The sequence below is a fragment of the Tauraco erythrolophus genome, chromosome 4 (genome assembly GCF_009769465.1).
Source record: "Tauraco erythrolophus isolate bTauEry1 chromosome 4, bTauEry1.pri, whole genome shotgun sequence".
In the NCBI taxonomy this organism is placed as follows: domain Eukaryota; kingdom Metazoa; phylum Chordata; class Aves; order Musophagiformes; family Musophagidae; genus Tauraco; species Tauraco erythrolophus.
The window spans coordinates 64,286,540-64,304,909 of record NC_141468.1 but is presented as its reverse complement, the minus strand read 5'-3'; the positions used below and the strand labels follow the sequence as shown (position 1 = coordinate 64,304,909).

Genomic DNA, 18,370 nt, shown 5'->3' with positions numbered 1-18,370 from the left:
AATTATCCAGCATGTTGCATCTCAAACTATTACATACTGTGAAACGTAGTGTAGGGATGCCTTTAAATGTTTTCAGTATCAGCTATCAGGACGAGTTAATTTGAATTTCCCTGAAGGGTCAGGAATAAACCAGTTTTCCCAGAGATCAGTGTGAACACTGGGATAGTCCCAAGGCTTGTATCTCCATTCCAATGAAGTAATTTAGCTTCCTGAAGAAAATGCTCTGAGTAACGGGTATCAGGACTCCAACCTGCATGGGTAGATTTAAAAAAACAAACAAACCCGTTTTTAATAACAGAAGACACTATATAGTGAGGTAAATTCAGTTACTCTTTTAAGAAGTCTGATTAGTATGGGTGTCACCTGTTAATAGACTACTACTTGTATGATGGAGTAGCTTTTTTCAGCTTCATGCCTGTAATTTTGCATCAGAAAAAAATCTCAGCAAGTTTCCTCTCTCTTGGCATAGCTGGGGTTAAAAAAAAAATAAAATCCTTTTACTGTTCATTTTACTGTACCAGCTAAGAAGTTATTTTTTCCCAGGATAATTCACCATTCCCAGGTGAAAAGTAACTACGTCCTCCAGAATGCTGAATAGACAAACACTGCCAGGCATCCATCTTCTTCCACTGTGCCCACTAAAAGAGTGAGGCATAAAGTAACGCATTGAGGTGAAGTAAGGTAAGGAATTGTATTGGAATCTTACAAACCGCTCACTTTATTTAGTTCCAACTGGAAATGGTGAGAAGTTAAACTTACCAAGATGCCTTATGTGCCACATAGGATTAATAGTGGAATACTTTCCGTGAAACACAATCAGCATTGGAGAGGTTGCCACACCTCCTGCAAGGGTGCTACTGTACAGGTTTTCCCTGCAAAAGGGAAAAAAAAAAAAGGGAAATGCCGACAATGCTCAAAACCTCAATCAAAGAATCTTTAGTACAAAAGTCAGAAGGTTAAAAATAAGTATTTGGACAAAATTCAAACTCATTTTGAATAGACCAGTTTTCAGCATACTCCTTCCTAATGCTGTTAATTTCTTGTATTTGCAACTCCAGTTTCTGTTGAGGTAAATCGTTGGTACCCAGCAAAATGGGAGTCAGACCCAACATGAAACCAATTACTTCTACACACCACCTACAGTCTACAAGGCTGACAAAGTTTACAGTAGAAAACTGTTAACATAAAGAAATCAAACATATTTTAGCCTTGTTTCTTAAGAAAATGTACATGTTTCCGTGTGTTTCATTCCCTCTCTCCTTCTTCCCCCCCCAGCTTTTAAACCCATAAATTAACTTCAAATCAGATTTGTCAAAGTCTAGTTGGTATGAACTAACATCTAAAGGATATAAATTTCCAATGATTTTTGTGATAAATCCAGGGCTAGATAAAGCCAGATTACCATAAGGAGAGGCATTAGGAGGTAGCAGCTGGATGCCTGGACAGCCAGTCAGTACATAAGCAAAGCCATCCCACCTACGGGACACTGTGCCACTCGCCAATCCAACAAGGAGGAAACCTGGGAAGTATCGAGCAATGCTTAGAGGCTCCGGAACAAGAAAAAAAACATAACCTCCCTCAAAACTGGGTTTCAACTGCTAAACCATTTATTTCACTGTCATTTCAAAACCCAGCTAAAAGGAACATGAATGTGTTATTGAGGTATAAAATCAACTTTAGAGACAAAATTTGCAGGAATCATAGAATGGCACAGGCTGGGAGGGACCTTAGAGATCATCTGATCCAACCTCCCTGTCATGGGCAGGGACGCCTCTCAACTAGATCAGGCTACTAGGAAGATTCATAGAGTTTTTTTCAAACTTTTAAAAAGCAGAGCAGTAGCTTGTCAGGATATGTTACATAAGCAGAGTACGAAAAGGCACCATTTGGCTTTTCATTAGTTCAGGTGTGCATCATTTATGCCTCTCTCCTCTGTTAATTTGTGAAACTACCAAGTTATACACATGGTCCAATAGCACAAGCTATTCAGTTTTGATTTAGCCTCACTAAATTTAAATTTAACCCTTTGCAGAGAAAGAAAGTAAATGTCAAGTTTGCAAAGAGAGGTTAACAGTGAAGTAACATAAAAAAAAAACCTAGTGATTGTTTCACTGCGTCATGACTTATGATCAATGCCAAGATGATCTCTTTCATGTCAAATTTCGTTCATCTCTAGAAAAAGAAGTGTTTTCTGTTGGTATTTAAGAAATATAGTGTCCAGTTACAGCTTGGCTGACGTTACGACAGGAGAGACCCCACACAAACAAGGAAACATTCCTCCTTCTTCACACTAGCCTCAGGAAGGGAAGATGATAAGTGGCTTGATCCCAGCTGAGGTTGGTCACCCAAAACAAGAACCCCATGTTCTCAGTGTCTCTCAGGATTAAGTGTGCTTTGTCATCAAACACAAGACTAAAATTCCAGGTGGCCTTTTCCTGGTACACAATTGGTCAGATTTAAGCAGACAGAAATTCTGGAACATGAGTTACTCGTTTTATGAGATCTGAAAGAAAGACTGCTTGGAGTTAAAAACTTTTAAGAGCTTTTAAATGGAAAATTAAACTGTAAACTGAGTATTAAAAGTAAAGTGCAAAGCTAGATTTCCACACATACTCTACATTTCTTTGCATCCACTTTTCCAACTGCTTTGTAATCCGCTGATGTTTCCATTCAGTCATGTTAGCGACAATTACTCCAGGATTAAAGGAGCAGGTGCTGGGGCTGATGCCAAGATCTCTAATGGCTTGCTTTCTGTAGTCCAGGAATCCCATGTACGTGTTCTAAGAATTAAAAGTAGTATGTTTATCACCTATGAATCTCTGTAAAGATAAGTGTAAATGCATCTCTCTGCCACCCACATGGAGGTTAAATATGCACTCCCAAAGCTGAGTTTCTAGATGATGGTTACCTGTCTTGATTTCCATATGACACAAGGCTGAAAGGCAGCATACAGCTAGCTACTGAATTATTTTTTCCACAGTATTGCTCCATGCGAGTCTGATAAAGGCTCTCCCCTCACCACGTGTTTATCTTTCTGCAGCTTACTTTAAATGATGTAGCACCACACTTGCACAGCTCTCCGGAGGGACTCACTGACAATTCTGGGGAACTCAGCTCAGGAGTTAGCCTTTAAACCTGTTTTCCTGAGTTTTGTTCCCATTTTGACTACTAGAAATCATATATTCTGTCTTCATTAGATGTTCCATTAAGTGCTCATGTTCTGCTGATAGCAAAATACCAAATCATTTAGTAGAATCCAAAGAGCAACAGAAATTTAAATTATTACAGGAAACAACTCTGCATAACACCATATCATTACAGAGTTACTAAAAAAAATTAGTTCTTAATTACCTGTATAACTATTACAAAACTACCCAAAAAATAAAAATACTATTTTCACTTTTGGGAAAACGTATAAAATCACCTTACATTTGTGGGTAAACACATTCCTGATTAGAATTCCAAAATGGCATCTTACCTGCATCCCTACACTTCTAACCATTTCATGTGTAGAAGGCAGATCGCAGTCATCTGAAAAAGCTGCAGCATGTCCAGGAGCTAACTTAGTATCGTAGAGTTCCTGGATGTCACCTGATCACAGAAAGGTTAAAAGCATAAGAAGAAACATACTCCACTGCTACAGAGGTGACAGGATAACTTCTGTACTCATATATATTACTTAAGAACATACTGATTTTAGGAGATAGCCCACATATTAAGGAGACTGAATTTTGTAATACGAGCCAACTTTCAAATTTGAGTCCTGTACCTGGATGTCTAAGGTCTATCTTTAGACCTTATCATCAGTTCTCAACACATCCATATTCTGGTTCTAATGTCCAAAATCAGCTACAGCAGAAGCCGATTACCCTGTGAAGAAGCCTGGTTACAAAGTAACGCGTTCATAGAGCTCGCCTCTGGAGAAGGAGGGCACAGGCAATTTTTCTGAGCCTCTTCAAGTCCCACAAAAGTGCCACTTCAATCTCTTGCACAGATCAGGTTTCTCCTGGTGTTACTGTGTTTATAGCTCCTAAGAAGATAGGTGGATTCCCAGCGCTAGCCAGTTAAAATGTGCCTGTCACACTTGCCAGCTTCACAGGCCCCACAATTCCTTCCTGCTGGAGGGAAATAACGTAAGGCATGGCATCTCACTCACCACCCATAATGTGCCAGAACAGTTTCAGGGCAGGTGGGAACCACAGTGCTGCTACAACAATTGAGTGAGTCTGCATCCAATCCCTGTACAGCTACTAGCTTTGCTGCTGGGCATGGGTTGGTCACAGGTAAAATTAATTATCTTGGAAGGCCACGTATGGCCCGGTAGCCTGAGGTGAGCTCATTAAAGACTAGTGACCAAAAACATTCCCCATACTGCAAACACTAGAACTACTATTTCTAAAATTAGCAGAGATTGTTTATTTGTCAGAACTCAGCAGCTGACTGGATTGGTTTAGGACTCATGTTCCACCAAGAAACAGAATTTGAATTAATGGGACACAATTGTTGAAGATTCACATGTCTTGCTAAGTGTTTTCTCCTGATTGTAAATAGCTTCTGTTTTTCAATAGGAAAAGAAAAAAAAAAAAAAAAAAATCCTATTCTGGGCTGACACCCCAAGTTCAGTATTGTTTCATTCTCACTGCTTTGCAGAGAGCAATGACCAACAAATAAATGATCCCAAAGTTAAACCCTGAAAGCCCCATTCACTCCTTATCCTGTTAGGAGCCTCATCCACTCCCACTGCAGTGACATCCGACAGGGAGCACAGTCTCACATCTCAGCTAAGACATGGGGAGCAGCTGCCAGAACAGGCACCTGGCCTCCCACCCTCCACCTCACTCCCACATGTCCATCTTTATTCCCCTCTTCTGGGCCCTGTGATTGCACGGCCCAAGGCTGAGCAAGATTGGCTAGCTGAAACAAAGGAAGAAAACAAACAAACAAACAACTAAAACAGATTTAAAAAAAAAAAAGGGTTGTGGGGTTTTTTTTTTTTGTACCACTAGTCTTGTGCCAGGTCAACCAGCTGAATCAGCTTATTCTGCAGTTGCGCAACTGTAGACATGACACAAGTAACAGGAGCTGCCTGGGGACAGAAGAGGCCAGTTCCGTCAGCAGCAGCCTACCATGAGCTGTAATGTGAAACTGCACCTTTATCCCATGACTCCAGAAGTGCTATCAGCTGACATAAGCAGACACCCCTAAGAAAAGAGAAAGCCCTACCTGCCCTCTTCTCCTAGCCACACCGCCTTGACTCCTACCAGGGAGCTAATGCAGGCTGAAAGTAACCACATTTCTGTTGAACGCCTGCACAGGTGCAAGGAGGGATGCAGAGGAAGTGATGGGCTCAGCTTAAAGCGCTCATGAAACTGGAGTGTAAATGAAGACTTTAAGAACCTTTCAAAGAGTTAAATATTGCTGTTGCACAATGACGACAGACAGACAACAAAACCAAAAAGCAGAGATAACCACTGGAAACACATAGGCTGAAGAACCGTGATATGAATTCTCTTGCAAACTAAAATGAGACATGCTGAGCAGTTTAATCGTATTTTATAAAGCCGCTAATAGCAGCCCCTCTAAGTGCAGATGTTCTGAAATCCGCCTCTAAAGAGACAAAACCATTAAAAAGTGCAGAGAAGCAGGGGAGAATAAAACTATACTTTTGTCATGTGTAAATTCACTGATCTTAATGTTCCTACAGCAAAGATTAATTTAGGCCTAAAAGTTTATTATAGTTATATTCAGTCCTTTCCAAAGGAAATTTTCACCGGAACATCCCCTTAGTGTTTAACAAGGATAACTGAAAGGGTTTTGTTGTCCCTGTGTAATGGACCTGGCTAGGATGGAGTTAATTTTCTTCACGGCAGCTCATATGGTGCTGTGGTTTAGATTTTTTACCAAAACGGTACTGATAGCACACTAGGAGGAGCTTTGGCTGAACAGTGTCTGCACAGCATCAAGGACACCTCTGTTTCTCATTTCTCGCTCTGCCCCCGCAGTGACAGATCAGGGGGTGCGCAACAGGCTGGGAGGGGACACAACAGGCAGGTGACCCAAACTGACCAAAGAGAGATTCCATGCCATAGAACGCCATGCTCAGCAATAAAAGGGGAAAGAGGGGTTCTTTGGTGGGGTGTCTTGGTTTTGACTGGGACAGAGTTAGTTTTTCTTTTTGGCAGCTACAAGAGCTCTGTGTTTTGGATTTAGTCTGGGATTTGTTATGAGAAGAATGTTGACAGCGCACTGGTGTTTATAGTTGGTGTTGAGACATCAAGGACCTTTCAGCTTCCCATGTTTTGCCAGTATGCAGGAGCACAACAGGCTGAGGGGGAGCATGGCTGGGAGAAAGGGCCCACAACTCCCCTTATGACTTGAACTCAGACGCAGGATTGAGGGCTAAATCGGCCAATGGAGTATTCCATATCATGCAACATCATGCTCAGTATAAAGATGAGGGCTGACTTGGAAGAAGGGCACTCTCAGACTCTCAGAGTTCTATCTCTCTCTCACTCTCTTTTGGAGCCTCTCACTCGTCCAGGATTGTGATGTCGGGACTTATCTGTTTTGGGATTACCTGCCGGGACAGGACAGGCTTTTGTCACCACATGGTGAGCATCACTGTGCATCACTTGTTTGTATATATTATTATCGTTTTTTTATTTATATATATTCATATTACTATTATTACTATTATTATCATTTACTATTATTTTACTATTTATTATTTTATCAATTTTATATTACTGTTATTATTAAATTGTTCTTATCTCAACCCATAAGTTTCCTTCCCTTTTCCCCTTTAATTCTCTCCCTCGACCCTGCGGGTGGGGGAAGGTGAGCAAGCAGCCGCGTGGTGTTTTGATGCCAGTCAGGTTAAACCACAACAGGGTGTTAGCCAGTTTTTGCTTGGGAACAGCCTGGGCATCAGTCTACCTACCGGAGGCGGTGGGCGATTGCCTTTACATCACTTGTTTTGTTTTCTTCTCTCTTCTTCCACTTATCCTTCACTTATTAAACAATTTTTTGTTTGTTTGTTTTATCTTGACCCTCAATTTTCTTGCTTTTATTCTTCCTTTCCTCTTCCCCCATCCCACTAGGGGAGAAGTGAGCAGGCAGCTGTGCAGTGCTTAGCTGCCGAACAAGGTTAAGCCACAACACTCTTATTAAAAAGTGTTACAAAATAACAAGAAAACAATACGTTGAAACAAGGGAGGACAGCTACAGACAAAAAAAAATACTGGCAAACAGAAGAGAAAAAACCCACAAATTAGTCTTTAAAAAAATAATTGTTCCTCTAGTCAGGTTTCTTTGTATAAAAAAAAAAGAAAAATATTTTCAGGATTTTAATGTCTAACTGCTCCCATGTGTCTAGGAACTCTGAAATCTTTGATCATGGTTCTGCAAATTGCTACAGATTCTGAGCTGAAGATGCTCAAAATCCTATTTTGTTTGGAATTTTAACCCTCTTGTTTGACTAAATTCCTCTTGCTCTCAAGAACAGCAATTCTGGATAAGGAACTGGTAGCATTTGTGGGAATTCAAATACTAGCAGGAAATGCATGTCACATACTCAACAATAAATATTGCAGCATCCAAGTGAAATCCATTATATCTTTCAGCAATTAACCAGCTTGAATTAAAATGAAACCCATACATACAATTTTGATAAAAAACAACTATTCAAAAGATATACGGAGAAAAGTTCTTCTTCTGACTTTCCTTTAAATAAACAGATTATTTGTAGTCTTTCTGAGTGCAACACTTCTGTTCCATTATATCTCATATTCCCAAATGACTGTAAAAGCTGCAGTAATTTTGATTTTAATTCCACTAGAAATTGCTTTTTGGATGACAGCTTACCTTGAACAATGATATCATCATCCAAATATATTACTTTCTCATGTTTCTGGACAAGCAAAGGAAGATAAAATCGAACGAAGTTCAGCTATTGAACAGAAAGAAAGGTAAAGGCTAAATGGTAAAGTTGTTTAACGTAGTAGTCCCACACTTTTGTCTTTATTAACAAGCAGCTTTAATTTCTCTCTTCATTGAGCACTAGACAGCAATTATTTGCTTCCTCCCTCTCAGCTTTACTAGTATCTCGAATCCATTATTATTATTATTTATCCCTATTTTATTTACTATGGCTTTAACCAAGTAGCCCGAAACAGTTGCTTCTTCATAGAAACACAGAATCATTTAGGTTGGAACGGGCCTTTTGAGATTATTTTGTCCAACCCCTCTTCTCAAGCGGGGTCCACCCAAGCAGGCTGCCAGGGACCATACCCAGTGGGGTTTTCAAAATTTCCACAGCCTCTCTGGGCAACCTGCTCCAGTGTCTGACCACCCTCACTAAAAAAAAAAAAAAAATTCTTGCAGCCAGAGGAAATGTCATGTATTTTAATTTGTGCCCGTTGCCTCTTGTCTCACCCATTGGGTATTTATACATACTGGTAAGATCTTCCTGAGCCTTCTCTTCTCCAGGCTGAAGCACCTCAGCACTCTCAGCTTCTCCTCATATAAAAGATGCTTCAGTCCTTTAATCATCTTTGCAGCACTGTGGTGGACTCTCTCCAGTAACTCCGTATCTCTCTTGTACTGGGAAGCTCAGAACTAGACACAGTACTCCAGATGCAGCCTCACCAGTGCTGAGTAAAGAGGAAGGATCACCTTCCTGGATCTGCTGGCAATGCTCTTTCTCATGTGTTTTTGCAGTACACATCGTACAAAACACTTCAAATGCAATAGTGTCATCATTCCACCCTATAGGAATGACTTGCCTGGTGGCACAAACATGGGACAAGAACTTCTACAACAGCAACAAAGAACACATCAGAGGGAAAGGGGACTGAGAATGTAAGAACAACCACACTGACTCGGATCATTTTACCCAGCACCTGCCTTCAGAGTGGTCCTAAGCAGAGGCTCAGTGAATAATATGAATAGAGCAAGCATACAGAAAAGTTGCTCCAAGTGTTCTCCCAGTTTTCAGCTATTTTCAGCTCAAGGGATTTTGTGAACCAGATGCGATCTGTCTAAATATAAACTTCAGTCTTCACTGAACCCCTGTAAATTTTCATATTCACAAGACCTTTCAGCACAGAATTCTAGAGGTTTAGTACTCATTGCATGAAAAACATGCAACATTTCTTGTTTGTTCTGGCTGAGACTCCCACTAATTTAATCTAACGGCCATTTGTTCTTGCACTGGAAGAGACAGTGAGCAACCATCCCCCATCCAGACCTCCACACCACTCAGTTCTATAGACCTCTACTATTTTCATGCTAAAAGTCATATTTTCAGGCTGAACAGTTTTAACCCACTGATTCCTTGCAGGAAATCTTTTCCATATATTAGAAATATCAAAGGCTCAGAGAAGGGCAGCAAGAATAAACATTTTGAACAGCCTTGAACATTTTCTGATGGTGCTACATCTTTTTCAGATAAAAGGATGGAGACTGCACATAGTACTTAGGATGAGGGAAAACTACGGATTTGTATTGTGGCATAACGATGTTCTGTATTTTGATCCTTACTCCTTTTCTGATATTTTCTAACATCTGATTTGCCTTTTCTGACAGACAGCAATATTTAGATTTTAGTCACTAGCCTCTAAATTAACACTGGACATGAGCAGAATGCAGCCAGCTCAGCATCATGGAGGAACAACGAGCATTATTAGATCTTCCCTCTAATAAAATGTGAATATATTCTTAAAGACATGACACTGAAATAAGTGTTCAAAACCCTGAAAATGTGTTATGCCTTGTTCATTTACTCACAGGCTGCAGTAGCTCAGGACGTGATGCATCTTGTCTGATTTTTCCTTTTAGTACCATAGGATTGAATTCCACAACCTTAAATTTTATTTCTTTCAGTTTAGAATTTTCAATCCATTTTCTGTGATAAAAAAGAAGTGATAAAAGAAACATTAAGTGTGTGACAGGTACTTCCAGTATTAAATTCACAGGCTGATGGGAGAATAAGAGACCTTGAAAGCTCACTCGATCTATTCTATCCCAAGACAGAATCACTTATGTCTACAGCTATTGCATACAGACATTTGTTTAACCTGTTCTTAAAAAAACCCTCACAACAAAGCAAAAAACAACACTGAAAAAAACCAATAAATAACCCACACCACTGCCAAAACCAGAGACTCCACATGTCGTCCAAACATCTTTCACCATAACTAGCACTTAATGCTGTTTTTCTAGGCTTTCTCACGACGGTTAAAGACCTTTTCTTCTTATCCTGTCTATTGTGCAGAGGTTAGTTTTCTCCTTTTTACAGTTTTACGTCCTTCAAGATGTCTGCCATATCACCTCCTAACTATATTTTTTTTAGACTAATTTTTTGCATTATTTTGTCAGCTTTCTTGACACCATTGCTTATTTTCTCCTCTGACCTCTCCTCTAAATCCTTCCTGAAGGCACTTAAAACCAAACATCACACTTCTTCTGATGCATTAATAATGTCTGCAAGATCAGAAAAGGTTTCCTCACATCTCCTGTGGTCATATATGTCAACATATATATCTACTATGATGCATGCTTTTTTTTTTTTCCTGAATCAGTGTGGTCAGTTATCAGACATAATTTTGTAGTTTTCCAAATGAGTACTACCGAACCCCTGCTCCACCCTGAGCCAACACAATCAGCTGTTCCCACCTGTACTACCTGGTCATTACCTCTACTGAATTTCATCACATTTTACAGTTCATTTTTCCAATTCATCACGATTAGTTTGTTTTCAGCTCTTGTCCTCAATTATCTGCTGTCTCTTCTCCAGCTTCACACCAACTGCAGATTCATAAAGAACATTCTCCACTATTCTCTAGGTTAATGGTAAACTAGACAGGAAAAACTCCCTGTGGAACTCCATTCATGACATCTTCTCACTTTGACACAAATTGTGGGTACACAGGCTGCAGAAGTGTAGTAGCCAGAGGTAAGAACTGCTACGACATCTGCTTTAATTTCGATTCGCACATTCCTTCTCTTTTAGACAATTTTTGCAAATTTTAACACCCAAACGTGCTTTCTTTACAAGCTTCTTTGGGTGTCTATTTATAACCTTTAATACATCCTCTTAGCCAAAGTTAGCTTTAAACAACAAGTTTTTCTACTCTGACGATTAAGACACTGTCAGATGAGAGGTAAGTGCAGTGCCACCAAGTGGGACTGTGAGTAAGCATGTCTATATTTGTGTATATTTATGTATATATTTACCTTACTACAGACTCTTCTACAGCCAATCTACAAAAGGCAGAGAGGAACAGGTAGGGGCACGGTCTGGCTATTTTACACCCCTTTACATCAGTCAGTGCCTTGTGTAGGGCAAAACGGTCCTTTTTCCTACATGTAGAGAATCCTACGGATTGCTATCAGTAGCACTACTTAAATAAAAGGGAGAAACATTTCCCTGAAAAGTCCTCCAAAGCCTATGCCCGTGCTAAGGAGAACAACCACCTGGTCCTAACTACAGCATGAAACAAAATAAGGCTGGTGTATACCGAATATGTGGGATGGTAGTCTTCAGCCCAACTATGTAGAACAAAACATTGGCCTCTGTGTTGCTGTAGATGCTACTGATTGCTGCTATAGCTGCACCCATTCTGCCTGCAGCAGCGCAGATTACAACTGGGATTTCTTCTTCCGTTTCCTCAGGGCTCTCCAAATCAACTACAAGAAACAAAACCATGCATTATAACAGAAAATTAAGAAACTTTTTATATCAGATCTGGGTCATAGGAATGGGTACGCAGTTCCCTAAGCAGTGGAATCATATCACGATCACCCCATTTCCTTACCACATCCTACACACATCCGCATCTGGCAAAGCACACAGCATGTGCTGTTGCTAATCCAGAACCACATGCAGGTTGACTGGACTGTTGGATGTCTCCAAACAGAACATTAACAGAGTTCTCAACACCTTATACTCTACTCAGCATGGGCACAACTCGGCTTGTCCTCCATGCAGCTGCTTATTCACATGAAACCTGAAGAAGTTTGAATACCTCTGAGACTTCTGTTTCTCAGTTATATTAAGTACAAATTGAACAATAGGTTCCAAAAATTATCAAAAGAAAGAGATAAGTCAAAGAGATGTTGCAATTGCATGAGCTTCACTTCTTTGGGAAGCAGGCTAGAAAGGAATAGTGCAAAATTACGTACCAGCAGGAAGTTGCTAATGATAAAAGGAAAAAAAAAATCTAAACAATACTGAACCAGTTCACATTACCGCTAAAGAAGATTTTTATTCCTAGCACTGACTAACTTACAGAACTTACATGGATATATTTACACTGGTTAAAACATAACCATTAAACTCATAACAGCCCCAATAAAAATACATGGAAGAAAATGGTTTATACCAAGACAGAGTTTGTTTATCTTGGGAGCAGTGAATAAGCTATTAGTATAAACATTTAATACCAGTCCAACGATATCAACTCTAGTGGGTTTCTGTCACTTTATAAAAATTCCAGCAAAAACTTATGCCGTAAATCATGTCAAGATTTGATGATCTATCTGAAATGAACAGGTAGGCCAAGAACATTCCCAAAGGGGCAAGTTGTGATCAAAGTTTATTATCACTTGACAACTCCAACACTGTTCAGCACGAATAAGGACATACTCTAGCTTCCATCTACATCAGTGACATCAGAATAAAAATTTGAATCAGAATGACAATTCTCACTCATTACTATCGATCTCCTATTTTATTCAAGTAATTCAGAAGCAAAAAATTCTGCATCCCAGAACATATGCAACAGTGTGAGCAGCTCATCTACTGCAGGGCAAACAGGACTAAGACAAAAAGTACCGTTCAAAAGAAGAGATAAGGAATACAAAACAAGAACACAAATGAAACAGAAGTGCAAGTCATTTACCTGTTTCATTCTTCAATGCAGATGGCACTTGGTGAACTTTGTTATACAGAATGGCGCACACAGTTAAGACAAGAAGTAACAGTAAGATCTGGTTAACTGAAACAAAAGGGAGAAAGGTCAACAATCTGTATAATAGCTCATTCCAAGTACCTTTCTTTCAAAAAAAAACCCAAACTGTTTGCAACCAGTACATATCATAACCTATATTTACCATGTTTATCAAATCCTCCTTTCTCTTCTTATTTGATCAAGCTAAAAATCCTATATTAAAACCATAATAGTATCTCTCCTCTGTTATAATAATTTGCAACTATTTGACTTTCATGGATAATTTGTTCACTAAATCATTAAACTCCCGAAATATATGGGTTATCCACACTAGAAAGTTCACCTGTTTCTGAAGTTTACCAGAAGCCTGGAACTTTCTTTTCTTGGCTAGTTTGTTGTCTGTTTATCATCAGAGGATCTCATAAATTAATTATTTTTACCTAGCCCTTTCCTTCTCTCATGCTTCCCTGATAAAGCTTGAAACCAGGAGAATTTTTGTTTTCTATTTCAATGTTCAGATCTTCAAGCTGTATTTGAGCAAAACTCTAAAAGTACTAGAAAAACAAAACAAACATGCTACTGAAGCCAGAAATGTTCCAAAATACTTCAAAATACATAAGCATTTTGACATGGTTACTTTAATTAGTTAAATAAAACCAAACCATGCAACAAAAAAGACCTCATTGTATATTACAATTTGCAGTTCCTACCTATCTTGTACAAGTTTAAGTTATTCAACATAAACCAACCATGAGCAGGTATCAGGACAGTTCACTGAGTACCACAGGGAAGGAACACATTGCCATCATTGACAGTGACCTTGATAATGAGAGTTCTTTGTATCAGACTACTTTGTTACTTTTCCACCACCATAAAAGGTATTTAAGGTGTATAAAAGAGCAAACGGAACAAAGTTTTGGGCTATTTCAATCAAAAGGGCCAACTGGGCAGAATTTGGCATGAGAATAAATTGAAATTGATAAACTTACACCACTGAACCTGCACTCATTTAAACCAGTTGAGGAAACAGCCCATTGACTTCAGAGAAATTTGGGGTGCATAAATGAAGGCTCACACCAGTCCATTTTCAGTCACTGACCCCAACAGCTGACGAGAGCCCCAAATTTCTTGGGGCCACACCTCAATTGTGAGAATGAACAGTGTTAATTTGCAGAGTTCTGTAAAAAAGTCAGGTTCAGGGCTCTAGGCACAACCCACATGAAACCAGCAGCTACCTGCAATCTTACTGGGAAGTTCCAGACCCCCTAGTCTCAGGCAGTAAAGCAGTGAGTAATTTTAAGTTAATGGGGTTTACAGCCATGCTTATCTGACTCAGTTAACAGGAAAAGGCTTATTTGTACAGTTAAAGTTAGGCAAAACTAGAACTCTAAATTTGCATGCAACTGTGACAACAGTTACATGAGAAATTGCATTTGATGTTTCTGTCCTCTTTCGAAAATACATATTTAAAATGTTTTTAATCTCTCTTACTTTTCTTTAAAAGAGCCATGTGTCCTGTTAGATGAGAACTGTGATCTGTTGTAAAACAAAAATTTAAAAAAATTGTGAAAAAAAGAGAGAGAGAAAAATCATTAATACCAGCAGTGAATACTAGTTACTAGTTAGCTATTTCAGGAACAAGGTTTTGCATCATCAAATTTTACTGTTGACCTGGTAAAAGTAAAACTGAAGTCTATCTTTGTAAATTACTTTTTTTGAACAAATAACTAATATTCTGGGCTAGAAATATTACATATTTAAGTTTAAGCTATTCATAAGTTGAAAAGAAAAACATTTTAATAAATTCCATCCAATCACCTACTTCAGTAATAACTAAGATTTTTTAACACATTTTAAAGTAATACGCAAAGGAGTATTAAAACACTCACTGATGCAATTTGTAAATACATTCACATTTATCTCTGATTTCACCTAAAATATAATAACAATCACAAACACTAATCTCTTGCTGGAATATGTTCCCAAACATATGGGAATCTTATACTGGAGCAGTGAGTGTCTTTCAAACTCTCAGAAAATTTCAGAGCAATAGTGAAAATATTTTCTAACAGCAGTATCCTTCCAATAACAGTAAGGGAGGAGTTTGTGCAATGTGGGTTGTTTTTAAGCACATTATTTGTGATGCTGAAGCAAATGAGGCAGCCTTCCCTAAAACTGTACTTCTAAAACGGGCCCAAGGATGGCCATGACTTTACACCTGAGAGGACAGAACATAATCCCTAAAATACAGGATTATGGGAAATACAATATTCACTTGAATCCTGGACCCAAAACTACTGTTTATGAAAAAACAAACAAACAAACAAGCAAAAACACACCATGAACAGTAAAAAAGAGCACCAGAAGCTGGGGGTGGGGAGGGGAAAGTACAATTATGTGATCTAACTTTTATGCTACAATAGCTGCATATAGGACAGAAACCAATTTTTCCTGTTTCCATACATACAGATATGGACACATCACAGTATACGTAAGGATATGTGATGGCTTCTATGCACACATAAAAATGAAATTTATTCTGACTCCTTGAGAAGACAGACAGAACAGCAAGGATTCTTGAAACCTGAGTCACAAAACTGACCGCCTCTCATTGGTTAATGCCCAAGTTCCAGCGGCAACCTAAATTAGTCTCTGCTTCGACTAACAAGTTAAACGACAATAAAAATATAAAAAAAAGCTAAACTGTGGCTTTGTTTACAAACCAATTATATTTGCATGTATTTAGTTCCCAACAGATGACTAAATCACAGTGAGAGAGGAGTACTTCTGAAAGTCCTTTCACGTCTGCAGTGCTTATCTACATTCCAGCAGCCGCTCTCCTCATGTGGCATTAATTTACACAGAGAGGAAATCAAGCTTATCAGTTGGAAAAAAAACACTGCTGAGAGAGCCCTTCTCTCACGCATTACACACAAGTATTGTTGTCTTATCCATTTAAAAAGTTTACTCAGGTAAGCAGAAAGACAACAGAAACCCCTGCACTCTTGGTGTAACTTTCTAACCCCACTTTAGCTAATCACAATCTTCCACTGATTTCCATATATTTCAATTAACATTTGTAATGATAGTCACAAACAAAACCGATGACTATTGCAAGATAGAAGATGGATAGCCACAGCTTCGTGGTATCTTCAGAAACAACTAAATCAACATAAACTGAACCACATTTTAAACTTTAAAATCCAAACTCAGACAGACACTCATAGAGTTCTAAAACTACAGCTTTCCTAAGCCTCAGAAACTCAGATTGATTACTCACTGATTTTTAAGGAAAGAGAGAAATATTTGTTCCCCTGCAAATATTTACTCAATTTTTCCTGATTGTAGACATTAGTTCCTGGAACCTGGCAATCCCTAACTCAGTTGCCAAATCCTGTAACAAAATGAGGGGCTGCAGAAGGGAAAGCTCAGAAACAGTGACATTACTGCTCAGATATTTCCAGCTCAATTAGTCTTTTTACCTCTTCAAAGCAGCACAGTATTCGAGACTCCTCTCTCCTGAAGAACTGAAGAGCTATTTACTTGGATCCTAGATAGCCCACAGCTGTAAGCACTCTTGCCAAAGCTTCCTTGACCATCATCCTCCTTTGAAGTCCCCCGCACAAGGGCCTTACAGGGCACAGTAACAGTTTTGAGATTCAATTCCTTTTTCAAACTCTTCAAAGTTTACTTTGGAGTTGCGCTGGTTTTCTTTTCTTTCTCTGCTGCTGAGGAATAGCACGGAGTCCAGACGCCGCACTGGAGGAATGAGAGCCCATAAACCACTTCCAGATGTGCAGAACGATGATGCAGCCCCAGATCTGGCAAACTTGCCTCAGAGCTTCAGCTAGCAGATTGCAAACAAATCCCATAAGACAAGAAGTCTTAAGGAGGTGGGGGAAAGAGAAGGAAACAAACCCTTCCAGAAGTTACTTCAACAGTCTAGTTGCAGGTTAGGTTTCTAGTCATTATTTGTGGTAAATGTGAACATGTAACTAGTGTGCAAGAGCCAAACGACACCATGCCAAAGTCAAACTGAAAGGTGAAGTTTTCCCAGGGTCTGTTTGCAGAGTTCTTGTGAGTCAAAAGCTAAGGGAAACTTGCAAAATTCAACTCTGAACATGCATTTCGACTTGAATCATCTCGTTTCCAAATCTTCAAGCAGTTAAGAGAATCTGAATTCACAAGTTTGGTTTGGATCAAAGGGACCTTAGATGAAAGTAACCAGCACCTGTTGATACTCTGCCTCCTAAGCTCTGCTGGAAAGCTTTTGCAGTTTTACTTCTACATAATTTCTTCTATTAAAATTTTCTCCTTCTCTTCTAGGAGCCTCTCTTCTATATGATAAAACACTGTTTTGTCACAAGACTTTCATGAGTACCAAAAGGAATAATAATACCCAATTCCAAACTATTTTCAGATTTTTAGCATGAGGTAATGCAAGATTTATGAGGAATATTCAGTCAAAGTTTTAAAAATCTTAAGCGTTTTAAATGAAGATTGCTGTTCCACTTGTAGGAACTGAAAATCTGGTATTTCAACCGTTTGTCTCAAACATGCCAAAACTCTACTAATCCGTGTCTGATTTTGTACAGAAATCCATCTTTTGCAGAGCTGCTTGAAGGAAAAATAAAGTCACACAATTACGTGCTTCATGTAGACAGAAACAACCATTACTTTTTCTGTACTACAGTATTTTTAAAGCTGTATTATGCTCATGTACATCAAAATCCACCCGTGTTTTGTCCATCTCATTTTTATGTGTATCCTGCCCAGATCTCAGATGCACAGAGCTGTATGAGCCTGCAGCTTTAGGACCACCTGGTTCACCCGGCAGCAACCCCTGGATTACTGGCAACCCAGTAGCACCTTCTGCGGACCTCACCTGCTTGTATTCTCGCTTAACACCCCCCCTCACACAGGAAAGAGAGCAGCTTCTGTCCTGCAGAATATCTTTGGGTTTATTCAGATCATCCGCTCGTAACTGTAAAACTGAAACCTAGGTTTCAAATCTCAACCTTCAGTATTTAAACCAGCAACTCGTTTCTTTCTCAGATGTCTCAGGCAGCATACCCCATCTGCCACTTGCATGTTAAAAGAAAAAAAAAAAAAAGCACAAAAACTGCCACACATTTCCGAAGGCCTGAACGCAGACCGGAGCGCCCCAAGCTGAACAGCACGCACCACACCCGCGGCGAGCCGCGCACCCAGCAGTGCCCCTGAAGGGACTCCCGCCGAAGCGCGGCCCAGACCAGGCGGTCCTGAGGGGCGGGGGGAGCCGTGCAGGAGAGAGAGGCCTGCAGCAGAAACGGCCTGAAGGGTGAGCCCGGAACCGCGGAAAAGGCGGCGTCCAAGCCCCCGCCCTAGCCGGGGACAAGATGCGGCCCCCTTCACCGAACGGGAGCGGGCCAGCGCCCAGC

The 18,370-nt window shown here is 39.7% G+C and overlaps 1 protein-coding gene across 1 annotated transcript; it reads right to left on the bottom strand.

The window, feature by feature from the left end:
• Positions 1-78: 78 nt before the first annotated feature.
• GLT8D2 (glycosyltransferase 8 domain containing 2) lies at positions 79-14,460 on the bottom strand. Its single transcript, XM_086610847.1, is given in 10 exon segments — positions 79-182; positions 185-250; positions 760-872; positions 2,614-2,780; positions 3,479-3,591; positions 7,864-7,948; positions 9,787-9,904; positions 11,520-11,688; positions 12,903-12,998; positions 14,442-14,460. Coding segments are annotated over 10 exon segments (1,050 nt in total).
• Between the last annotated feature and the right edge of the window lie 3,910 nt (positions 14,461-18,370).